Here is a 26,418-nt window from a genome sequence, read left to right on the forward strand (position 1 = left end):
ACTTTGTTGGTGACATGGACAGTGGGATTGAGTGCACCCTCAGTAAATTTGCCGATGACACCAAGCTGTGTGGTTCCGTTGATACCCTGGAGGGAAGGAATGCCATCCAGAGGGACCTCAACACGCTTGTGAGGTGGGCTGGTGCCAACCTTATGAAGTTTAACCATGCCAAGTGCAAGGTTCTACACCAGGGTTGGAGCAATCCCAGGCACAGCTACAGGTTGGGCAGAGAAGAGATTCAGAGCAGCCCTGTGGAGAAGGACTTAGGGGAGCTGGTCAACGAGAAACTGAACATGAGCTGGCTTCAGTGTGCGCTTGCAACCCAGAAAGCCAACTGTATCCTGGGCTGCATCAAAAGGAGCATGACCAGCAGGTCAAAGGAGGTGATCCTGCCCCTCTGCTATGCTCTTGTGAGACCTCACTTGGAGTATTGTGTGCAGTTCTGGTGTCCTCAACATAAAAAGGACATGGAACTGTTGGAACAAGTCCAGAGGACAGCCACGAGGATGATCAGGGGACTGGAGCACCTTCTGTATGAAGATAGGCTGAGAAAGTTGGAGCTGTTCAGCCTGGAGAAGAGAAGGCTGCGTGGAGACCTCATAGCAGCCTTCCGGTATCTGAACGGGGCCTACAAGGATGCTGCAGAGGGACTCTTCATTAGGTACTCTAGTGATAGGACAAGGGTCAATGGGTTAAAACTTAAATAGGGGAAGTTTAGATTGGATATAAGGAGGAAGTTCTTTATTGTGAGGGTGGTGAGGCACTGGAATGGGTTGCCCAGAGAAGTTGTGAATGCTCCATGCCTGGTGGTGTTCAAGACCAGGTTGGACAGAACCTTGGGTGACATGGTTTAGTGTGAGATGCCCCTGCCCACGGCAAGAGGGCTGGAACTAGATGATCCTTAGGTCCTTTCCAACCCTAACTATTCTATGATACTTGATAACCAGAGCTAAATCCAAAATAAGAGAGAAGTGAGGCTACCAGCAGATTGCCAGACCATCTCCTGAAGATGGAACAAATCTAATACATACTCCTGTCCTTAGCAAGCTTCTCTTACTGCCTGATTAAATAGTAGTCCATGGCATATCCTGGCATTTGCTTATCTCCCTCATAGACTTTTAATTCTCTCTGTTAAACTACACAGGGCTTGGACATTAACTCAGTATTCCTTTAAAGGAGCTCTTTAGGGATCTGAATTTTTAATGTAAAGGGAAATCTCCATAAAGCCACACAATAATTTAGTTTGGAAGGGACCCCTGGAGGTTATCTGGTTCAACTTCTACCCTATTTCCACTCAAAGTGGAACTCCAAATTTGGATAAAGTTGCTCAGATTATCTGATGATAAAACAAGAGGAGTTTGCTAAATGCAGCTTGAGACTTGTAAGAGAAATGCAGTTGGGAGCCATTCTGCCCTAATAAGCCAAATATCCACAACTATCCTGGTTTTGGTTGGGATAGAGTTCATTTCCTCCCTAGTAGCTGGTGCAGTGCTGTGTTTTGGCTTTAGTCTGAGAACAATGCTGATAACACACCAATGTTTAGTTTTTGCTAAGTAATGCGTACTCTGATTAAGGACTTTTCAGTCTCTCATGCTCTGCCAGTGAGGAGGGGCACAAGAAGCTGAATGGGAGCAGAGAGAGGACACCTGACTCAAACTAGCAAAGGGGCATTCCACGCCACAGCGTGTCATGTCCAGTATATAAACTGGGGGAAGTCACCCTGGAGGGACCCATCACTGCTCAGGCTGGGCTGGGTATCGTTCAGTGGGTGGTAAGCAACAGTATTGTGCATCATTGCTGTTTTGTCGTGTTGGGTTTGGGTTTTCTTTTTATTGGCTTGGGTTTTTGGTTTTATCTCTCTGTTATCTCCCTTGTTATTAATAGTATTATATTGTACTTCAATTATTATACTGTTCTTATCTCAACCAATGGGTTTTACCTGTTTTCTGATCCTCCTCCACATCCCACTGGGTGGACAGGGGAGTGGAAGGGAGTAGGGGGAGTGAGTGAGCAGCTGTGTGGTACTGAGTTGCCAGCTGGGGTTAAACCACAACAACAGTGCAGGTCCCAAAGAAAGTGAGATGTAATTCAGAAACATTGTACTTGGTAGGAACCAAGGCCATATTTCAGTTGTTCTCAGAAAACACCAATGAGCACATATAAGTCTTTCTTCTGAAAACGCTGAGGAGAACTCTTTAAATTCTCACATCTGTCAGGGAGTGCTGTATCAATAATTCTTACTATACCACCTTTGCTCGTATTTGCAGTCCAAATAAAGACTAGTACGCAAGAGCGCCTCAAAAGTCAGCACAGACCTATTTCATCTCAAACTTGCGGAAACAAAAGACATTCACTTTAACACAGATAAACACACAGTTCATGCACATCACTTGTGCTGCAGAGCACTATTTTACAGAATATGTGTCATAAACTGACTTGTTCAGGTAAGGGGACTGAAACGCAGTGGTACACTGCAAGTGCAATGGAGTCAGAGGGTGTTGGCACTGCAGTGGAACAAGCTCCTAAGCACATACCTTCAAAGGTATGAGCACAAGCACTACAAGCTTGTAGGGACTAGCACACAAAAACAGGCAGCCTTCAGAAATAGCTGTGACGCGGCATACTTGCTCTTTTAACATGTCATCATAAGAGTCATCTGGTCTGGGGTGGAGTTTTTACTCCTTAACTACCCCAAAGGACAGGGAAAAAAAGAAAACAGTTCAGCCAGAACTATACTGATAAGACAAGAGGCAGAGAGGAAATTCGGGAAGAGCTGCTTTGACCAAATAGCCTGACTTTAAATAATGCCTCAGTGGAGGCTGGAGCATTTCAAAGTGGAAAGGCAGCGCATGAGTAGAAACACTTTGGGACTGATCACCCTGTTCAATCACCCTGAAGTCTTAACAGTGCTCTCTTCAAGTAACACCACTTTTTTTCCCTCCTCCTCGTCTCTGCCCCCTCTCATTCCTGCCATTCAATGGTTTGGTTCCCTCAGGCGGTCAAAACAAGATAGACTTTATCTGCTTTGGTCTTACCGACTCCTTTGACTGGAATGTGCTGCAGATGTCTGCATGTGTAAACTGCATGTGGGAGGGGAGAAGCGCTTGATGTCTAGACACTCCCACAGATTTCAACTTCAGGCTCCTTGGCAGCAGGAACCTGTTCTTCCTTTGCTAAAATCTCCCAAGCATGTGGATAGGGCAGTTGTGGCTTGTAAATACTTTGGATGGGATGAACAGTAAACAGGTCTCTCTGGATAGCACACCAGAGCTCACTTCTTCACTTCTTCCTGACACCAACAGGACCCCAAAACTGGGGTGCAGGAGTCCTGCGTGCTCCTTTGTGGTCATCATATTGATGCTATCTTCACTCTCAGGCTGCACTTACACACCTGATTAGCTAACATAACTGTTACGCGAGCTGCTGCTGTTACTGGATCAAACAGTGCATCAGCCTTTGAAAAAATAAAGGAAACAAACACTGCCACTCCTGCAGAGGTGCAGACCTTGACTTCCTAGCAGCAGAAGGTGAAACACCACTAAGTATGCATGCAAGAGGCAGCTCTTCTTTGTGACTACTGAAAACAATTCCCTCTGCATCCTGCTTCCTTCATAGAGCCCATAGCCTAGTCCTAGCAGTCCTAGCTATTGCTAAAAACTGTGGCACAAGCCTTGCAGCCATTGCCAATATATCCCACCACATCCCAGTGTAAGGTACTAGAGCTTCCCATATCCTGCATCTTCCCTGCAACATAAGAGGATCTCTTATACTCACCAATGTCAAGGACCCTCTGTTTAGCTGTGTGCTGCCGAGAATGCCAGTATTTCCAGTATTTCAGTTGTTCGTCCCTGTTTTTATCCTCACTGAAAACAACCATGACCACGCTCTAAGAAAACCAACACCAGAAATTACATCAGTTAATACAATTAATAGTCAGAAACACAAAAATTAAAATCTCTGATATGCCTCTAATGCTGATCCAGTTACCACCCTCCCTCAGTATATTGGTTGTAAAAGATTGCTGATTTATATTCCAGTGCAATATTGCCATGTGCTTAAAGACTCAGGGCAGAAGAAATGTAGTTTGAAAATAATGCAGGGCCTAGAATTATGGTTTTGATAGTCCAAATAGAATTTAATTGCATTCTTTGATTTAAGAAGTCTAAGTTCCCTTAAGTAAAAAGTGGTCACTTCAAAGTCAGAGAATTCAGATTCCTTGCCACTCTGGAAGATGACATTACACTGTAAAGGAATGTGTTCTTACGGAGTTTAGGCTCACTGGCTAAAGGCAGGACATTTTCAAGTTTAGCATACACAGTCCAAATACCCTTGCTTGGAGCAGGACTCTTGCATACATGCATTAATAACAAAATCAGCGTGACTACTGAGTTTTGCTGAGCTTTCTGTCAGTTCAAGATCTGAATTCCTTTTGTTAAACTGTGTGATTCAAAGGGAGCAAATTGAAACTTCAAGAAAAACTTTGCATGTGTAATAAAGGCTTTTTTTAAAAGCCCTGTTGTAGGCAGGAAAACAAACAAAAAAAAAACCCACAAAATAGTGAAAGAATGCTCATACTAGGTAAAATGAAGTGAAAAGAAATCACAAAGAGCAGAAATTTAAATACTTCTAAATATCCTCTTTTGTTTCCATTTTTCATTTAACCCTGAGTCACTAAGCTCATAAAAAACATCATCAAGCTGTTTCATAAGCCAAGGAGCTGGATCACAACTGATTCACAATTTATGACTGTTCACACAGTCACCACCATAACTCTTCACATGCTCTGTGACCTTCCCTGTTCCACCTATAAAAGCTGAAAGTCATCACTGTGCCTCCCATGCCTTGCTACTGTGTGGGTATATGCGTGGATGAGTCCCGAGCTATGCATGTGCATACTGGCTGGCCATCAAGTATGTGCTGGCTGGCCAGCTGATGCACGAACCAGAACTGACAGTACAGACTGCAGCTCTTCTACCAACGAGACAATCTTTCTTCCATGAAACACTTATATGGAATTTACAGAGGTTTAATACTTTGAGAACCGCTTGCACCTATCAGGTTTGTATGGAACTGGCAATAAATTCAACAGTTCCTTGGCTGGGAGCCTGACAAACAGAACATGATCATGAAAGTATGAAAGTTGCATGTGGTTTCACAACCTTCTGTAAACTGTACATCCTCTAAAAGAAATGGTCTCATCTCTTCTTTACAATTCTCCATTCTATGATTCTGCTGCCACAGCTTCAAAACTCATGTGGCTGCGCACTGAACAAGACTTATGAGGACTGGTTTTCAGCCAGACCAGTGAGCTCCTGACTCCTGTTGTAGCTGTACAAGTACTACAGCTGGCACCACAAAGTGGGAAAGAACAAGTGGCTGGCAGGGAGAGAGACTTTTCAGCAGCAGAGAAGTCTTAAATCAGCTTCAGCCAACAATAAAACACCATCATCAGCCTCATGTCCCTAGGAAACCAGGCTGAAAATTAACTGCTGTTCAGGTTTACAAATCATCACTTCTCTTTAGGAAGTCTCTTCAAATTTTATGTATGATAGAAACATAGATTGTTGTCTGCTTCACATTGACTTTTCACTGGTTCCTTCGACTACAGTCACAATATCTTGCTGGTACTTCATTTATTTGGATGGAGACACTTTTGCAGCCTCATATATATGCAGCCCTTCCAGCTTCAGGGTGAAATTTGCAGGGCAGCAACTCTGAAGCTCATTGTTCATTGCAAGGTTACTGGGTTAGGATTTGCTTACTCAAAAACATTACCAGGGAAAACAGAATGCCTGTTCACCCAGTTTCTGTGTACTCAAGCTCCAGTTCCACCTGTGGAATCTAAGATGCAAGTAATCCATTTTGTCATACTTCTGGGTGAACATCAAGTGAAAGCTCACACTTACGCTATGTAAATTATTTAAAAGTTATGTCACAAAGGATGGCTTCAATTCTTCACATTTTAGCTGAAAAACAGCTGTTGAAGAGCACGAGTGAGTGAAGATGGACTTACACAGCAGATGCAGCAATTCTTTGACTTTTTCTTTAGTCACAGCAAAGGTAAATTCACCAATGTCAAGTGCGGTATCTATGCAATTACCATTCTGCCAATTCATAAACTGAGGCAGCTATGTGTATGATTAACTCATAAGATCACACTTTGAAAAAACAGACCCCAAGATATTTGAGAACATCACCAATATGACTCTCCCACCTCTGCACGAGGTGTTAACAGTAAGTTTGCTTTGTCCTCTCCCACAAGAAAAAACATAATAATAAAAACAACCAACCACAACTGCGTTTATCTGCAGAACTGCATTTCTACCTAGGAAAGAAATGGAACTATACCCTGACTTTGCTGATGGGATGACGGAAACATTTGTTGTCACCCGTCTCGCTCAGGGTGATGGCGTAGAACTGTCCTTTGTTCAAGTAGGTCATAGGCCCCTCCCCTTGCTTCTGACGCAGAGATTTGGTAGCTTCTAGCGTGTACTGAAAAGTGCTGCTGAAAAGACAGGGAGAGAAACACCAACAAAATCCACATCACTTTCTCCTTTTCTATTTCTCTCCATTTATCACTTATTTCATGCATTGTATAAGCAAGGCAGAAGAAGCTAATAATAAAATTGCAAGAAAAGGTTATACAGGTATTTAAAAAAGTAATTTTCTTTTTCCAAGTCCATCATATCTGGCAATCAAGCATAAAACCAACTGGACTTAAAGTCTCTTGGATCAAAGACTATATCTTTACTTCCTCTGAAAAGAATTAAAAAGTACAAGACTACATATCCACATTAAGAGTGTCAAATACCGGGAGGAGATTTAGTATGATTTACAGGAAATCAGCTGCTTCCACAGACATTTAAACTTAGGAGCATCACAAAAAGGGAAACAACAACAAAAAAAACAAAACACCTACCCCCCAAAAAAAACAAAATATGGACATGGAGAACAGAAAGTCCAACTGTTACTTTCAGCACAGTGCAGAGAAGGAGTACAACCAGAAGGTTCATTTGTTTAAAGAGAACATGCAATCAAGGTTTTTACAAGCAGTCTTTTCAAAATTAATCAGACAGAACAAAGTACCTGCATTTAGTTGTATCTGCAATCAAGTAACCCTCCTTTAGAAAAAGACAAAAATTAGAGAAAAAGAGTTTGCTCTTGTGGTAGAAGTCAGATTTCAGAAGACACTCCTTCAAAGGAGAACCTTCCACCTTTAAAGCAGCTCTTGAACCATGAAATGTCAAAGCTCCTTTAACTAGTGAACTGTTAGCTGAACACCATTCTCAAAAAGCCTCTTCCAACTGCCTCCTCCAATAATGGGCTTGAACAATAATCCAATAAAAATGATGCCTGCAGCTCCTCACATTCTCTTAAATAAAAAATAATGTTAACCTTGCAGAATAAATCTCTTCAAACTGCATTTGGAAGCTTAATGCAAGGAGTCATTTGCAGGATGTCCTCACAAATTGGAGTTACAGGGGAAAGCATTTTCACAAAGGTCCTAATTCAGCAAAAGTGTTTAAGCAATATTGGAGTAGAACCAAAAGGACAACTATCCTGGTCTAAAACAAGAATGCATGTTTAACTTACTAGTTCAAGCAAATACTTTGGATCATCATAACACTGCCATAGCAATATGGAAATAAAGGGAAGACAAAAACATTTTTAATTATCCAATAGAAAAAAAAAATCATTAAAATACATGAATACCATTTAAATCCCCACTGAAGAGAACGCAGAAGAAAATGTGATCCACTGTAAGAAGTTTCAGAAAGTTTAGTATCAATTATTTATTTTAGTATCATTCAAGCAAATGAATACAATTTCTAAATGTTTCTCAGCTTATAAATGGAAATCCAGTCATTTTTCTAATTGCTTAAAAGTTACAAATCAGAACAAAACTAAGGTAAAAAGCAAAAAACTTCACCTAAGGTAAAAAACCATACCTATCCAACTCACTGACAACTGTACCACCACTTCCCAACAATGGAGTTGCTCCTGACACAAAGGTTTTTGCACACAATGTGAAGGCAGCATGAAGGGGACTGCACTCCCCTCCACTGCCACCCACCATGGTGTGTGCTGCTGCAGTCCCTCTGTCCTGTGTGCAAGGGGAACAGAGGCGCTGTCAACACTGGCAAGCAACACATGTCCATCCAAGCAGACTGGAAGAGCAGAACCACTGGTACTGTGGACCCAGCACCCATCCTGCTGCATATGCTTGTCCAGCAGATTGACCTCCTATCAGCAGTGGGGGCACATCCTCAGATCTACTGTCACACAAAGAGGCTGCAGGTTGCGCACAGCAAGGCGCCTACCAAACATGCTGAGTGCCCTGGGAGATGCACCTCAAAACCTCCTTCCACACAGAAGGCCTGACATGGATGTGTACTGAGAAGGGCTTCAGATAAACTAAAGGTAGACACACAGTGTCTTAACAGAGCTGCCTACAGTCTGCCACAGTCTGGTCTTCTGTTTCTTGGCACTGTTTCAGAAAGACGTCAAAAAATGCAAGCCCCAGACACACCACACCTGGCCGATTTTGCAATCTCTGTGTGGTAATACTTGAGAATCTTCTTCTTGTTTCCAATCAAAGTGTGCCCTATAGCAGGAGGATTACTCTTACCCCTAAAACTTATTGCAGTCACTCAAATTATTATAATACTATTCTGATTCTCACTACGAGTCTTAACTAAAGCCCCCTGCAGTCATTAAAGGATCTTCTACCAGCCTTCCAATTACTTTCATGTTCACCACTTCTTTCTTTCAACCTGAAGTTTTCATTCCTGAGAACCTATCACTTCCAGGTAGCTCCCAGGAAAGATGTATTTTGTTTTTGTGAATGAGCATTTGGATGTTTCGTTCTAATGCAGACCTGGGCCATAGCATGAAAGACAATGTCTGAGAATTGTTAACAATACCAATGCATCAGGATTCAATTTTACAAATATCCAATGTAGTAAGCGAGCAGTCTTTGCTAAGTATCTGTTTCATATGTACTGCCTATACAATGACTTGGTTCTGACCTCACTGCAGTTACTGATTGTTTCAATATTCCTCAGGAAAAAGATCAAGCTGTAAGGAACCTCCACTACAGCAGCAGTCATATGCCTACTCTAGGAAAAATACATAGGCATGTTCCTGTTGCTAAAGTGAGAGTAAACTCTCAGACATCAACAGAACCATTCACAAACATAAAATGAAGCACCAGCTTGTAAACTTTACTAATCCCAGTCTTTGTTAGTTAAAGTGACTCTGCAATGTTTGCTCATTCTGTGCATGCATTTTTCTGTGCTTAAGGAGGACACTAATCTTTTCAAACTTCAGTTTTTGAAACCTTGTAAAAAACTTCTGGAATTCTTAGGGTCTTTTACATGGTTTGTAACAGATGCTTCATTTGTTTTATAGGTAAACATGAAGTAGTATAACAAACAGTGTAAAATGTCATGGGGTGTTCTTAGAAAACCTACTAGAAGTAGCTAGAAAAAAAGAGAAGGGAAAAATAAAGATGGGAATTCCATAAGGTTGGTGGAGCCAGAGCAACCACCCTGGACATCAAAATTGTGTATCCTACCATCCTGAAAGGTGGGGAAGATACTGTCAAAGCCCTATTACCTGGGGACCTCTCTCAACAGTTTTAATCTCCATACCTCCAGGGAGCTTCAGAAGAATTACTAACTTAAAACGGTGCTTAGGTAAGATAACAGATGAAGATATAAACTGGTCAGATATAAAAGCACAGGAGAAGAAGGGGAAAGTCAAGGGAGCCCTGCAGGTGCCTCAGCGTGATGAAAGAGAGGGTGGAAAGTGGATACAGGCAGCCTCTCCTCAATACTTTCCCACATGATGCCAGTCAACACATTTCAAAGCTTATGCCATACCTTGTTTGTTCATAAATATATTCTTCAGCCCCCACTGACACACTGCGATACTTCTGAAAAATAAAAACAACAATTAAATATGGTTTGATACAATCAAAATACAAATGCCAACAAAAGTAGAATTACATTTGTTTAAGGACCCCTCAGAAGAAACTATAAACTATTAAAACTAAAATCCCCAAAACTGGAGTGAATCCTACATGGTCTTTACATTAGAAATTCATAATACATTTATGTCAGACTTTTAGAGTTTTGCAGAACCTAACTTCTCCAAGAACGTAGCTGAAAAACATCTGTCTTATGAAACCGCTTGCTTACACATTAATATATTCTAAAACAAGCCTGTAAAAATGCACCAAGTCTCAAAGATAAGCAGATTTTCAAGTTAAATCAGTTTTTCCTACAGGCTTCACTTCTTGTTTTATTTTGCTGTATTTAAAAATGTGTGTAGTCAGCTGTCCTTACTGCCTACAATTAAATGCTTACAAAAATTTAGATTGCTATGCTGTCTTTATTGAATAGGAGTGGTGACAGGCTAAGAAAGTATTTTACCTTTAACATAATAATAAAGTATTTTTCCTTCAAGATCAGGTTGGATGGGCTTTAAGCAACCTGGTCTAGTGAAAGGTGTCCCTGCCCATGGCAGGAGGATTGGAACCAGGTGATCTTTAAGGTCCCTTCCAACCCAAACCATTGTGTGATTCTCTAAGACTCTGAGCAAAATGCAGGCTTTACCAAATGAAAGAAGATGTGTTCTAATTTTTTAAGGAGTGACTGCACATCAAAAACAATTACATTAAGGTAGAAATCTGGAGAAAAAAAAATAGAACTCTTTTTGCACAGACTAAGCAAGGATGTGTACTCTGTCTTTTTGAGCAAATCCCTATAGCGATGCTGCAGAGGGACTCTTCATTAAGGACTGTAGTGATAGGACAAAGGGTAAAAGGTTAAAACTTAAACAGGGGAAGTTTAGATTGGGTATAAGGAGGAAATTCTTTCCTGTTAGGATGGTGAGGCACTGGAATAGGTTGACCAGGGAAGTTGTGAATGCTCCATCCCTGGCGGTGTTCAAGGCCAGGTTGGACGAGGCTTTGGGTGACATGGTTTAGTGTGAGGTGTCCCAGCCCATGGCAAGGGGGTTAGAACTAGATGATCTTAAGGTCCTTTCCAACCCTGACTATTATATAATTCTATAAATGAGCCCATTCATACTGTATTACATAAGCATTGCTGCTGCTGCTTCTTGGCTTGCCTGTTGCCCAAAACATGTTTTTGCTGATGTGCCTGATTCACTGATGGATCATTACATTTAATCATCAGAACTTCTTTTGTGATCAGGAAGTTAACAATTAAAAGCTGTTTTGTGTCCAGAAGTTTCCAGAAGCCAACAGTATCCTGGGCTGCATCAAAAGGAGCGTGACCAGCAGGTCAAAGGAGGTGATCCTGCCCCTCTACTCTGCTCTTGTGAGACCTCACTTGGAGTATTGTGTGCAGTTCTGGTGTCCTCAACATAAAAAGGATATGGAACTGTTGGAACAAGTCCAGAGCAGGACCACGAGGATGATCAGGGGACTGGAGCACCTCCTGTATGAAGACAGGCTGAGAAAGTGGGGGTATATTTACGTAATTGTTGAAATTGTATCTGAATAATATAGCAAGTGACTGACTGAAGTGTGCACTACCACAGGAGTCTATAAATACTCAGCACTCTTCAGTGTAACAGAACTAAGTCACTCAAGAAATATTTTGAAACTGTTTCTTAATACATATTCATAATGTTTTTAAATTTTGAGCAAGTATCAGAGCAAATCTACTGCAGCCAATATCACCAAGTGAACAGGAAAACTAGTAAGAACAACTGTAATCCATACCTTAAACACTAACTTAGCACAAGTTTCTCTTTCGGTACATTTTAACATTTTGCTTTATGCTTTCCCATATCTTCATACACCTGTCCTTACACAACGGCACAAGGCTGGAAAAGCAGTCACAGCACGCAGGGGCTAAGTGGAGTCTGGGATGCAAGGCCAATGTATGGATCTAAATTCCCTCCAAGTTAAACAACTTTGCATGTTTGATAGCACTTTGCAGTGTGTCCCAGAACAAACCAATGTGATGGAATCACTCAGCTACAGCACCTCTGGGAAAACCACAGGTACAGTACCACTGGAGTCACATAAGGAGCCATTAGCAATAACAATAAAAAATAGCTGATGTGATTTGATAATGCAGAGCAGTGTTTCTAATCCAAAGTTTGATCTTACTTATTTTTCAATGCCAGGCTAGATTTCTCCATTAATTATTCATGTAGTTGACCTAGATGTGTTCTATATCTGAAAATTGATTTCACCTCCAGACATCCTGATCCATGACACTTGTGTGGAGACAATTTACTTTTCTATAATACACATACAAACAGTAAATGTCTTATATATCCAGTCAGACTAACTCAGCCCTAATATAGTTTGCCTTGTACTTTTGTTACATTTACAATTTCGTAAGAGTTAGAGGAGAAAACACCAATGAGATCTTTACCCCCTAATATCTCTCATTATTTGCAGAGCTACTGTCAGCTTTAAATAATTTCTACCTTTCTACATTTCTGGCTTGTTTGCATTATTCTGCAGCAGGCAAAAGCAGAGAGAAGGTACCCACCATATTAAAGCTAACCCTATAATTAGTCTGCCTCAGCATAACTGTAAAATAGTTACAAGGTAGCTTCTTATCTCTCTTCTCATTCCCCTACATATACACCCACTAAAGTCTCCCTACCTGTTAACTTCTCCATTCCCCTTTAGTCACCTAATATTACTACTTTTTCTCACTCACCCATGTTGCAGAGTTAAAGCTTAGTGCAACAGACAGCTTCTGAACAAATTACTTGGGTTTATCTAGCAGCAGAGACTCATTTGCACTTTCAGAAGAACATTAAGAACTTCCCAGTCACAAAGTGGCTGCTATTTCTTACTGTTACGAATAGCTCAGAAGGCAGGTCTTGCTAATAGCAAACAAATCTTCTTTCAGAGTGGCAACTATCCTCTACTCGAGGCAATACCCCAGAAGACAAAAGATCAGGGTCTGTTATTCTCAGAGTTTCCAATAAACAACTTTAAATCTGCCTTCTGAAATGCCTCATGATTCTCCCCTATAATCAGAGCACAGACTGACAGGAACAAAGCAAGAAGTAGAATTGAATTTGTTGAAACAAGCATCACTGTTGCTCTAATGGCACTTGTGGACAGCTCAAATCACCTTATCTTGTTTACAGCTTTTTATTGAGTTCTTAGATGCTAACTGGAGGTGAAAAACTTACTTCTGTTCCTCCATCTTTGAAGGTGTCGCTGTACGTGCTGTCAGGAGTACTGCGCTGGTCTTCTTTGAGATAATTTGTGTGGGGAGCAATGTTGGACACTTCATAGGGTTCAAAGATAACACCTCGGTGCTCCTCATTTTCTCCTCTTGCATAGTGTGCTTGTGGGGTCATGAAAACAGGGGTGAACTCCTCTGCTTTAACCACAGTCACTCCAGTCCCAGTGATGGGTGTTGAGCTCCCAGACACATTTGCGTTGTATTCCCTTTTGGATGACTCCAAAGGATCTTGATTCAAGGAAAGGTTAACTGGCACCGTCTTCAGGACTTGCACACGGTTCTCTCCCCCACTCAAATTACTCTGAGCTTCTGTGGTGTTAAGACAATTTCTGTGAGATAAAACCAAAAAATATTATGAAGTGTCCTGATAAAAGTAAACCTCCTCCTTAAATAGCTTAATGTTCTTAGATGGCCAGGAAGGAGATCTTTCAATTCCAATAAGCCATTGCCGTAAGATGTAGTACCCTAACAAATACTAGGCAAAAGACATCGTGAGGCAAGCAGAGAGATCCAGAGCTCTAACAGCTAGAGAAAGGTTATGCATTTGGATTTGACTTATAATCAGTATGACCTGTTGCAATAAATTCTGAGTATCCAAGGTTGCTTTGGCCTTGTTTTATAATCTGGATGCAAAATCAAACCATCAGTGCAACAGCCTTTGGGCATAAAACAAGCATAAAGAGTAAGGTGAGGGATGGATTACTCACAGTAAATAATTTGCATATGAAATAGGCAGAATATCAACAGCAACGTTCATATGCTGATGCATGCTCTTTCAGACTGTTAACAGGCCACTACTGTTTGTGTAACTCTGGTACCAACACTCTTCTGTAAGGGCAAGCCCAGGAATCTCATTGTATCAGAGTAGATCAGTAACTACAACAGCTGCAAGGTAATCTCAAGCTGCATTCCCACATCTACCCACATCTCCTGTTGAAAGCAATGTGACTGCTGATAGCAATTGCACTCACATGAAATTGTTAGTTCATAAAACTTTTAGTAGGTGCAACACACTGCTTTCTTTTCAACACAGGAGATACACTCTGACATTACAGTTCCTCTCTCTTGGCTTTCCACCAAAGGCAATCACACTCAACTCGGGAATTTCTCTGGTGCTTACAGAAGAAAACCTGTCCCTCAAAAAAAAAAGATTCATATTCTATTTTGAAACAGTGAATTTATACCACTACCTATTTAAATTTCCACTTTGCACAGCCAGTATAGTCTTTCTCAGGTTGTCCCAAATTAGCTACATTGAAATAAATCTTACAAAGCCTCTCTCCATTTTACATGAAGATAACTTCATATATGTAGAAACTTAGATCATTCTACATAAATATACACTCTCTCTTGTCCACAAGTCTTAACAAAGGCAGGAGTCAGCTTCCTCTGACTCTTCAAGTAACTTTTAGCCTGAGGGAGGCTGAAATCAGAAGAGTAAGAAAATAACTTCGAGCAAATGATTTTAAAGAGTCACTTTATTTGCTTCTGGGCAGACCCTAGGTTATGTTAAATAAAACTGAATAAATCAGGTTACTGAGGCCAAACTATGTACTTTTTATTCTAGAAGAAAATTGAAAGAAAAGCAGCCAATAGCCAACTGTCCATATAATCTGATTTTACTATTCTCAGCAGCAGCAAAACAAGACACAAACAAATAATGATACTTTCTGCATGTTTAATAATAATGTTCAAGTTTTCTAATAAATTAGAAGTAAAAAGGAGTAAAGTTTGTTTCCCAAAACAGTCTTCATTCTTTTTACCTTCTGAAAGAAACCCATAAACCCTCGGGTTATCATAGTTCCTTCAGTTCATAACTGATCAACACTGTTAGTAGCTGGGTGTATGATTTTGAATAATACTGTACCTTTTATCTTGGTCTTCTTGATTATCACTCACTTTGTTAACAGACAACAGCCTTTTATCTCTGGGAACCTGAGAACAACACCAGGCATGGGGTCAGGTAAACACAACTGTCAGGTATTTGTAGCTTCAGACTGCTCTACTGCAACAACTAGAAGAATGTAACCACATCAGTTTTGTCTATTTCACAGATGCCAGGAGCTGTTTTTCTTTGGGAGGCTAACTGTGAACAGAAATAAAAAATCCAAAGGGGAAAACAGTGTAGGTATTGTTTTCTTTTCTAGTTCTTGGGCACATCAGTCTGGAGCAAAGCACTCTATGTCCTTACCTTTGCAATACCAAGCTAGGCCAAGCTATCTTAAAATCAAAGCTTATATTCCCAAACACACAGACACTTTTCACTGAACAGTAAAAGATGAGAAGAAATACATGATGCTTTGATGAGCTCTGCATGGAGACCCTTTCAGCTCAGAGAAAAAAGGGTTTTCAATTAAACCACAAGCACCAGCTAACTCCTCCTGTTATAGAGCAGTCTGGAGGGTGCAGAACTTGTACCTAGGGGAAGTTTGTGAATCCTTCACTTTCCCAGCATGCAGACAGGTCAGGGCATGTTGACATGTCATCAGAGAACACTTAATTCTGCTTTGCTGAGTACATCAACAGCCATGAGGATTAAAAATCCAGTAAAATCTGTCCCCTCAACAGATTCAAAATTGACACCAAGCAACTTAAAAGATTTGTCTTCCCACATACCAGTTTCCTGACACCAGCATAGATATGAAATCTCCAAGGGCAAAGCTGCTGCCATGACCATATTGTTTTCTTGCTGAACCAGCAATTTGGGAGCTAAAACTTCTATCTTTTACAAAAGAACATGTATCAACTCTGTCTCAGCAGTTAACTCCAGATTAAAGGGCAAGAATAGATCTAAGAATGGGCTAAAGCTGTGCCTTTTATCTTTAAATACTTCCAGGAAGTATCAGGAAAATACCTGAATTTAGAGGAAAACCAGTACTACAATGCACTACAGGAGCCAAGGTTAACACCAGCTATATCTGCAGGACAGCAGCAGAGTCAGAGTGCTAGCCAGAGCTTTTCCTTCTCTAGAGACATCCTCTCTCCCTATTAAGCATCCTGCTGGTTAAAAAAAAAACAACTCTTTCATGTATTATAGAAGTGGAATTCAAGCCACATTTTGCACAAGTTGGTTCCCTTGTTAAGATCATATATTTATCCCTAAAGGGGGGGTGTATGTTTAGGTAAATATTAGTACAAGAAAAAGGAGAAGAAAAAAAAAAAACAAACAGTTACATTCAAATAGTTCCTACTGACTGCAAAATGTACTTCAAAAAATTACCCAGCATGTCAGAACAAATGAGCCAGATGATAAATAAGGGCAATTCAATAAAATCTGGTGTACTGGAATTTCTCTACATTTCCACATTACAGGACAGAGGTTTAAATTATGTTTAAAGTTCCTGTTCGAGAGCATCAACATCAACACATAACAAAGTTAAGCTTTTCTCCCAGTTTAAGACAGAAATAGTTACATTAAATGCTGGAAATGGCTTTGGGATTAACACAGCTCATTCCATCTGAACCCCAAGTCTTTTGCAATTGCTTGGAACAAGGAAGAGACATGTCTCTTAGAAGATAGTTTTGAGAACAAAAAGGGTTGTTCTCTGGTTTTGTTTAAAAAATCCAGCAGATTAATGAACTGCTACATACAAAGGTATTATTAAGACAGAAGCCGACACTCCAGATGCTCATTCACATCCCAAGTATTACAAATTCACATTAACTTCAGACTCTGGCACTGTGGCAACTCTGTCAAGTAGAGAAAAGAACCTTTCTTCTTTCTCGCTGGGATAAGCTTTTTGATACTGACAAACACAAAAGCAAGAAACATCCCTTGAAATATAATCAGTAAAGAAATTAAAGTAATATTTAGCCATAGGGCTGGTAAATGGCATCTTGCCTACGCCCCCTTTAGCATTTATACTAATAAATACTAAAAGAAAAGGTTTTTAAAAGATTTTTGATTTTGAATTTTCACTCCTGCTACTTCTTTATGAATTACAAGGGGGGCTGGCATTGTTCTGCTGGCTTTCACAGAAGACTGTGTCCCCAGTGCAGGCATAGGTGGCTTCAGGTGTACTGAGTTCAGCAGTTTCATACTTCAGTGTTTAGTAGGCAACACTGATTCCACTTGCAGAGTACAAAGGGGTCAGCCTGGGTTTCCAAGAGAAATTTCTGTATTACACAGAGATCCTCCCTGCAGGATTCTCCTCTGATTTCAGCAGAAATCTCAAATACAGCTCTACTTAAATACTACGAAATACACAAAATGGAAAGGTGGTATCAAAATGGTAGGTGAAGTCCTGGGCTTAGAACCTGGTATAAAATGAAACCCTGTGTCAGTGTTCCCTCTTGCAAACTGACTTAGATCCCTGCCTCTGTGTCCAGCTCCATTTCTGTCCTCCACCTTTCTACTTAAACTGCAAACTTTCAGTGCAAGGGGTAGACCTCACTGTTTGTACACAGCCTACTGCAATCATTATGCAAATAAAAATAACATGGGAAACTGTCAGATGAGAGATACTGCAGTTAAAGAGCAAACTAAAACATGTGTGGAATGAACCAGAAAAGCAGACAAACCTACAGATGGACAAGGCCTCCCCTTTTGCACTTTTTAAAGTATACTGCATGTATCCAAGCACAAATAAAAAGGGAGCTAATTCAACCAATGCTCTTACAAGGGAAGAGGAAGAACATTATGCTCAAAAAGAAACCATGGTTGCAAATTTAATACAGAGTTCTGGCTTTGTTTTTTCTCTCCAGAACTAAACACATAACAACCTCAGACAGGCTCCCTAAAACAGAAAGAGTGCCTGGTGCAAATATGAGACAAAAAAAAACAAGATGCAGTGACTTCTGCTTTTGAAAAGAGGCTCTTTTGATGCCTCTTAGAGAAGTCCCCTGCTAATGCAGCAGGGAGGATTAACAATGGAGTTACCTACTTTATAATAGTCATACAATAGGCCAAGAGCAGCAGCACTGTCCTCATCACCATTTATGCTCATCATAGCCTTGGTGGCTGCTGTTAGGGGATTCTCCAAATACGACTTCCAGGCTTCATCTTCACTGGTGTAGGCTCGTCTGGTGTTGAATGAAGTGTCATTTGGCACTAAGGCCACAAGTCGCTTGTTACTGCATAGACAGGAAGAATAAAATGGTGATCCAGAAGGGATTACTTTATTAACAAGACATGTCAAAGAACATCACATAGCTCAGTGAAAGTGACAGGATTACATCAAGCACCTCTGTATTAAATTTGGTGACACAAATATTTATCAGCATTATGTTTCTTCAGTACTTAAGAAAAAGTTAAATGTGTGCAGATGTTGTGATAACAATTCAAATGTATTTTTACTAATATACAGAGAGAGTGATGAAAATATTTAAAAACTATTTGGAAAAAAAAAAGTAAAAATAAAAGAATATTTTGCCCCAGTATTTTTGTTAGATGTACACTTGATTAAGGAAAAATACATTTAACTGAAATGTTAAAATAAGAAGACATGAATGAAAATAAAAGTATCTAATACTAATCCTGTGTTCACCTAAATAGAGTATAATTCAGTATTTAACAACTGGTACACCCTGTAATTGAGCTATTCTCTGCTTTTGGAATGCGATTTGTCCCTAATTTCAGAGAGGTTTTCTGTAATGAGACATGAGTAATGGGTCCAGTGGATGGAGCAGAAGTCACCATATTTCATATCAATTCACACTTTATCACTCACCACATCTAGCTAAAGACCCATGGCAATACAAGACCATTAGTAAGTGGGATTTGCAGCAGAGCAGTATCCTTCAGCCTGAATGTGGTACAAACTGACCAGTGCCTGAGTACATCACGAGCAAAGCTGCTGCACCACAGCTATGGCTGAAATCTACAGTATAATGGAAGCATAAATAAAGACAATAGTACCTGCTTTTGTAAAATGTTCAGTAAAATTATGGATAAAAGAGTTATACAAAAAAAATAATTGCATTCCTATTACACAAGACAGTAGGCAAACAGATTAAGCAGGGTAACAGGGAAGCGAGGGGTGTATGTTGCAACAGTCAAGAATTGTGGCTCAAGTTACAAGGATCAATTTTTAACACATTGCATTTGAAAGCTGCAAAGATGGCAGAATACCTGAACATACCGATTTAACTGGCAAAACTAGGAGCTATTCCTGGTGACTTTCATAAACATTTCTTGCCATCTTCCATATAAAACCTATTATTCAGTCTCCTCTTTTTGCTCTCCCCTACCTGCAGCAGTGCCAGCTCCCCAGACATAATCCAACAAATGGCTGCTGTAGCTCAGAGAGTGGCATTCAAACACTGTCCAACCGAGCACTTTATTTGATTTCAGAAACAGAATTTGATAAAAGCACAACTGAACACACACAGTAAATGCTCTTGGATGCAGGGAGCATGTCTTGCCTGGCCCCCAGGCTGCAGTGACCACCAGGCTGGGGCTTCACTCCAGGGCTCTGCTGCTGCCTGAGCCCAACCTGCAAAGTGCGTGCTGCTGTGTTTAAGGAAGAGGAGGGGGACAGTGGAGATTATCATCTCTATGCTACAGAGCGCTGTTTACAAGTTTCTTTATTTAACGAAAAACAAAATAATCCTTCTGGCACACAGAGCACAGTTTTATGAGCTCGGGGGGGGGGGAAGCATTTTGTAGCTTTGTATCACAAAAGACAGCCAATAATTTCAGTTCAGATTATATTTTCCTTTCATCTAAAATATCTGGATTTTTAGAAATGTCCTTTCTTTTCCAAAGGCCTTTCTGCTTGACCTTCTGCCATCTCTTCTACAGATTTTTATGCTTTTTGTTTTCACATATACATTTGTGTTGTCCCAGGTTTGCTTCAGCAGGTGAAGCTGAAGCATAAATTGGAAGCTCAAGGGAAGACAGAGAATGCTAGGTCTGCTTGCCTTTTCAATCCCTTATTGTTAGCGACTCAAATCAGATTTGCAACAGCCCCACTGTTTGTGCCAGAGGTAGCTGAGGGCCTGTTCCCACTCTGGAGTAGCCAGTTCTCCCTGGCTCAGAGGCAATTATTCCAGGAAAGGATTCTCCTTTCCTCAACAAAGCTCCCCTTCAGTTAAACCCGAGCTGCTTCACTACATAGGCATCTACCCATTGCAAGGCACAAAATATCACTCATTCTCCTTCCTGCAGCAATATTCCCTTACAATCAATAACTGCCTTTTGTTACTCAGAGCACCCATAGCCACACAATAGTCATAACTGAGTCATGAGCACTACAGACGGACTGTGATATGCCCTTTAAAAACACACATTTTAAGACCTGGGCTGTGCTTGTCTGCAGAAGTGCTGGAGGGAAGGAGTCAATCTCTGCTGCTCTAACTTACGCAAGACAATCTTAAATCAATGAAGAGAGTGTTGTCCCTCAGAGGTGTTGTATATGATTGTGTTGAAGAAAACCTAAACTAGAGGAGATAAATACTCTAGGAACAGCCACTCACTAAATAAACAGTTGGGATGGCTGGAAAGGCCACAGGTACATAGACACAGAGCCTCCCCAACACCTCCCCAGAGCACATTTTCTGTAAAACCCAGGTTTTCACCTTTAAAAACTAAATACTTGCCTGGTCTGTCTTGAGAGATGGTCTGCAGCATAATCAACCGACACACTCATTATGTTTACTCTGCAAACAGACTCAAACAATAGCACTAAGAAAAATAAAAAACTTCCTCATCACCCCCATGCCCATAATCAGCTCTGTGGGAGGTTAATGGTCAGATCTAATTATCGTGATTCCCAAGATTATACTCAAAGCACTCAGCCAAAACAACTGCCATAGCTTCAAGAAAACTACTCTATTAATTAAGGTCATTTGGATGGGAAGGAGGGTTTCTCCTGAGAAATGAGACCTGTGCACCCAAATTCCCTTTCCTTTTCCACAACTGGTAAATCTCCTGGACAATTTTAGCCAAATGTGACAGAAGGGTAGCAAAGCCCCCCCCATAACCAAAGGAGATAAATATTTTCTATTTTCATATATGCCAAGAAAACCAAGCCTCCTGAGTGAGGCTCTGCACAGGTAAGCTCCCCTGGTCCCATCAGGCACTCTTCCATGATGGGGCACCCCTAGCTATTCCAGCTGTGTAACTGATTACATCAGGCAGCTGCTTCGAGGAGGGTAACTCTGGTGGCACCTGAACCAGGGAGAAGATTAAAGGGTGACACACTACAAGAAACACAAGAGAAACCACCAGAGAGAGCTGCTCTGAACACCCCACCTATGAGAAATGCCTCAGTTGGAACCTGCAATTAGCAACACATATATAAACCTTATCACAAGCTGCAAACCCATCAGTGACCATATCCATGGAGAACCACCCACTTAAGAAAGGAAGATAAGACAAGATTGCCAGTGGAAGACCTCATCTAGCCTGGCCAGCAGTATCAGCAAATATCTACTGTAGCCCCAGGCACATCTAAACCAGCCTGCAAAGGCTGCTGCACAGACCAGACCAGCCCTGTCCACCATGCCCATTCTCCACCGACCCCTCTCTCTGGCAGTCAGAATACGTGCTAACCGGAGCACAACTAGGAAGGATGTGCCTGCACAGCTGAAATCATACCATTATTTTACCATGGAGATACAGCTTACCAATTGAGGATACGTTGTGCCTATAAAGTATGTTTCCCTTCAAACTATCAGTTTTGCTCCTAATAAATGCAAAATTGTTTCTGTTGGTTTAAGCTAAAGAGTAGTAGCAGTTAGGTATCTTAACTTACAGGTATGTGAGGATGAAAGGTGTTTTCTGAGGAATGATCTAGCTTAGAAGCTCAATTACCCTGACACTTCAGTGTTTATGTAAAGGCAGAACTTCAGATGTCCTTTATTTTGCAAAATCTCTCCCGCCCTGTCTCCCCGTCCTCCCCAGCTGTTTAGTAGAGATCTTGTTTGTACCATCTTACATGATTTGTGTGCTTTCCTCATAAGAAAAGTTATACAAAAGTTTTCCAGACTTATACTGGTTATGGTGATTTCTGCATCTGGTAAACTGATTTTTTTTTAATTTACTTAAAATAATGATAATGCAATTTTATAAAACCTATACAAGTGTAGTGTATAAACAGAGATGTCCAAAACTGTGCTCACTCGGTTTCGTCTCAGTTGCTGCAGTAAACACAGATTGGAGAGGTACATTGTACTTAAAGTCGATAAATTAGCTAAAAGAAACGGGTTGGCTTTTCAAGCTCTTCTTCAGACTAGAGATAATGAACTTTCAACAGCCAGCACTTGGGGCTGTAAAATCCTACTACAGGCAAATTCTCACCCAACTTGATGCAATTTGTGAATTAGCTTACACAGCATCAGCAAGGTCCATTAACACATTCATAAACAATGGCAAAAAAAAAAACAGTTCCTTGAAGAAAGCTTTCTTTTTACTCAGAAACAAGATGTCCTGCCTGCCAGTCTGTCAGCCAGTTGTGATGCTCAAAAGCTTCCTGCTGAATTTGCAGTTTGTGCAGCTTTCAACCTCTCTGCTAAATTTGCCACTGAACATAAAGCAGACTGATGCAGCAAGGCTGCATCAAGTACAGCTGCATTCTCATCTTCTCCCCATCACATGCTCAGCATTACAACCTGATCCAGTTGGTGCTTCCAGTAAGGAAGAAAGCCTCATCCTGCCTGCCCCCCAGCTTTTGCTCTGACCAGGAAAATTCATCCCCTGAAATCCAAAGCAGACTGTTAAAAAGAGACTTGGGAAGCAACCAGCCCCGGCATTTCCTGGGGGATGAGGGATTTTGCTTTTTTGGATATTGCATTTGTTCCTTCAATAACCTTATAAAAAAAAAGTAAGAATAAAGCTGCTCCATACATACCCTTGTGGACTTCTTTGTCCCCTGATTATGCATTAGGGCTTTGCCCTCCCTGCAAAGGTTAGGTGTCAGAGGGGAACAAGCAGTGTAAGGCAGCAGAATAGGAGGAATACCTGTTCCCAGGTTTCAGCCCAAGCCTGAGCCTGCCTATTCTTTGTGAGACAAAAGCACCAAGCACATCTTCACATATCCGCTGCAAACTGTCCCTTAGGGAGAAGAGATAGGAGGCTGTGGTCCATACAGCTGTTAGAAATTGCATAGAAATTCTAGCACCTGTCAAATAACTGGAAAAGGCAAGAGAGACTCATGTCATCCTGGCTCACAGCCCAGCACGTCAAGGCCATAGGATATTTTTCACAAGCTCTTTTTTCAATCGGATGATAAATAAGAAGGTGCACAGGGCAACTGCTCCCAATCCAGAAACCCTGGAAACAAACACAAGTTTTCTAAACTGAGATGCTAGTCAAAGGGACACTTCTATATTGCATGCAGACATGTACCACACACCATGTCACATCCTGGGTTCCTGATCCCTTAACTGTTCAGATCAGAGACATGGCTGAACTATGCTGTAACTCGGTGTCCTATGAGTTACAGAAAGAACACCTGCCTGCTTAGTTTCTCCTCCAACGCAAAATAAGAAATGGGGATCTTCAAGAACATGTGTTTCACTTGGTACTATAAAAGGTAAATGACCACGCTCCAGCCACATCTAAGAGCTGCAAAAAGAGCTAAAAGCTTCTACTTCAGTTTTGACATAGCCAAAGAGGGCAGAGTGTGGCTATTTACAAGCATTTCAGTAGCCCTAAAGACCTTCAGTTAAAGTTACTTACACTTATACAAATCTCAATTCAGCTGTCAGAATGCTATAAAACAGATTTAGAACAGATGGTCATCTAATTTGACTTACAACTAATGTACATACATATGAATTCATAGGCACAAATTGAACTACTATGACCATTTAAAAAGCAGCTAAGGACAGATCCTACAGAAGCTGGGATCTGTTAACTTAATCTAAAGTTAACAGACATTAAATTCCAGATGACAAATTTCTGTCTATTCTCATTTATACAAAGATGCATAAATCAAAGCTAGCCCTAGTGCTTGAAACAATTGATTTTAAAGATTCTAATGTTACTCCAAATTCACTACCTTCAGCATACCACTTTGCCTAGACATCAAATGAAAAACAGAATAAAAAACAACACACCACACCAACATGGGTGACTCACTGCAAGTTTTGATTTATTCAGCTAAAAAAAGGTTTAGACTCCTCAGGATTTATTGCTGCAAGTATAATTAAAAAGTCAGCAACACTGTTGTTTGAATTAAATAATAGTAGTCCATTGAAACTACAAAGGAGCACAAACGTTTAATATACAGGAAAACTACAGCCCATGTGTCTTGATATTTTGTCTTTCACTATCTACAACCAAATCATTCCTAGAAGCAGTAACAGGTCTCCAGAATGCACTTAGCCCAATCCAAGCACATAAATATGCAAATGACTTGAGAATGAAGGAAAATCAAAGCACTTAGGCCACCAGGAAACGAGAAGATAAGATGCCCTCTGGGCCACCCAGCAGTCCATACCAAGGAAAAAACTCCCATTAAAGAGGCTAAGTAATTCTGCCTACTAATGAACACAGGTTTGGGACTCTGGCAATTTTGGGACAACTATTCCTTTTGAGCACAAGACAAATCTGAACAAGATTACACATGCTAAATGATTAACAGAAATTATTTTACCTTTACCAAACATTCTGAGAGGAAGTAAAATAATATACTGAGAGCAGAAACAGTGAATGGCAAAAAAGGCTAATTCAACAATTAGATGCTTACTAGAAATTTTGTTTTTACTCAGAACCAACATAACTTGAGCATGTAATAGCGATTAAAAAGATTAAAACAAATAGGTGACTCATTGACAAAAATATTATTGACTGTGTCAAAGTGGAAGTACAAAAAAGAAATCTGACACAGGGATTAAATACACACAGTAAATGCCTACTGAAGACTAGTTCAAGTAGGCAATTACTCACCCTGAGACAAACTTTTTATACGTATGATTTCAGAGACTGGTTTCGCTTTAATTAAATATTATTTCTACCAGACAATTTTTTGTTATTAGCACACTAAGCCTGTTGCCTTTTTTTTAACCAGAAAAACAGTCTCAAAAAGGCAAGTTTAAGCATATTTGTAGAACACGACTGACATCTCAAAAAAGAGGATATTCTGAAACTCGCATTACTGCAGTAGCCAAAGAGCTGATCAGACAACTAGCAATTACTTAGCAGCTTCACACCATGCCATGCTCTATTTTGCTAAGCATATTTCCAGCGTGCATAGCACTCAAGATTGTTTTAGTAACCAGCAGTAGGCTTTAAAATTAAAAACAGGTCATGACAAGGCTTCTCAGACCTGCTGCAGTTTGACCTGACCCTTGGCCCTGTGGCCTTTATTCATTCATTGCTTCCACAGAGTTAATGGAAATGGAATAATTACTGCACTGATAGCACTGATCGCTGCTTTTTCAGAATATGAAGTCTTCTGTACAGTCAGCAGGAAAACCCGCATTCAGCAACTGAGCAATCCTGGGAGTCAAGATTTCCCATGAATATTTCTTAAAAAAACACACACAAAAAATTACATACACTTTACAGGACAACTAAAATACAGAATTATGAAAGATGCCATTATGCCCCATTATTAAGAAAACTAATGGATCTACAGACACATGTAATCTTCAAGGTTGGAGACATATTCTTAAGCTACAGGTATGTTGCAATATTTGAGTTCTCCACAGTTCACATGCACTTAATATGATTTCCTTGGTTAAATATTTCGTAAGCAACTGTTCTCTTCTTTATGAAGTTAGTTCAGGTATATTAGAATGGCTAAAACGCTTATTCTTTCAATTAGCTACTACTGCCCCAATCACCGATTTAAATGCTAATTAAGTTTATCCCAGGATGAATTCCTACATAAGCATTTGAAAGAGCTTGTGCCTGTGCGTGTATGTGCCTGCACATACAAAAAAGGGCAGCTTCACTGGCTGCTCCACAATCATGGAGAAACAAATATTTAAGGTAACCATCAATGGTCTGGACTGGATTAATATTTGTGAAAATATTTGACAACAAATGTCAACTGGTGTAATATCATTTCCCCTTCAGATGTCCCTGCCAGACAAAAATGATGTCTCGGCTGACCCTTCCAAGGGAAGAGGTTATGCGAGCATTACAATCAAGTTAAGTGACCTGGGAAAATCCCCTCCCTTCTTCTCTGCTTTGATCTTCAGCCCAGCCTCAGACTTCAGCACCAGAGAGACAGCAGTGTTAGCAGCAAAACATAATCATTTGATATCCTGACTC

The 26,418-nt window shown here is 40.5% G+C and overlaps 1 protein-coding gene across 6 annotated transcripts in view; it reads right to left on the minus strand.

Moving 5' to 3' along the window:
* GRHL2 (grainyhead like transcription factor 2) overlaps positions 1-26,418 on the minus strand; it is a 68,826-nt gene that overhangs the window by 37,357 nt on the left and 5,051 nt on the right. For 4 of the 6 annotated variants that reach the window (XM_062627278.1, XM_062627279.1, XM_062627275.1 and 1 more), the window contains exons 2-7: positions 18,137-18,326; positions 15,121-15,188; positions 13,198-13,582; positions 9,885-9,937; positions 6,349-6,505; positions 3,775-3,886 (exon numbers count right to left, since the gene is read on the minus strand). In XM_062627278.1, coding sequence (XP_062483262.1) covers positions 3,775-3,886; positions 6,349-6,505; positions 9,885-9,937; positions 13,198-13,582; positions 15,121-15,188; positions 18,137-18,326 — 965 coding nt within the window. The remainder of the gene's footprint in view (positions 1-3,774; positions 3,887-6,348; positions 6,506-9,884; positions 9,938-13,197; positions 13,583-15,120; positions 15,189-18,136; positions 18,327-26,418) is intronic. The other 2 variants (XM_062627277.1, XM_062627281.1) reach the window with 2 other exon arrangements.

This window comes from Pezoporus occidentalis, unplaced genomic scaffold (assembly GCF_034315485.1).
Source record: "Pezoporus occidentalis ecotype Australia unplaced genomic scaffold, CSIRO_AGI_Poc_V1 ctg3, whole genome shotgun sequence".
NCBI classification, from domain to species: Eukaryota; Metazoa; Chordata; class Aves; order Psittaciformes; family Psittacidae; genus Pezoporus; species Pezoporus occidentalis.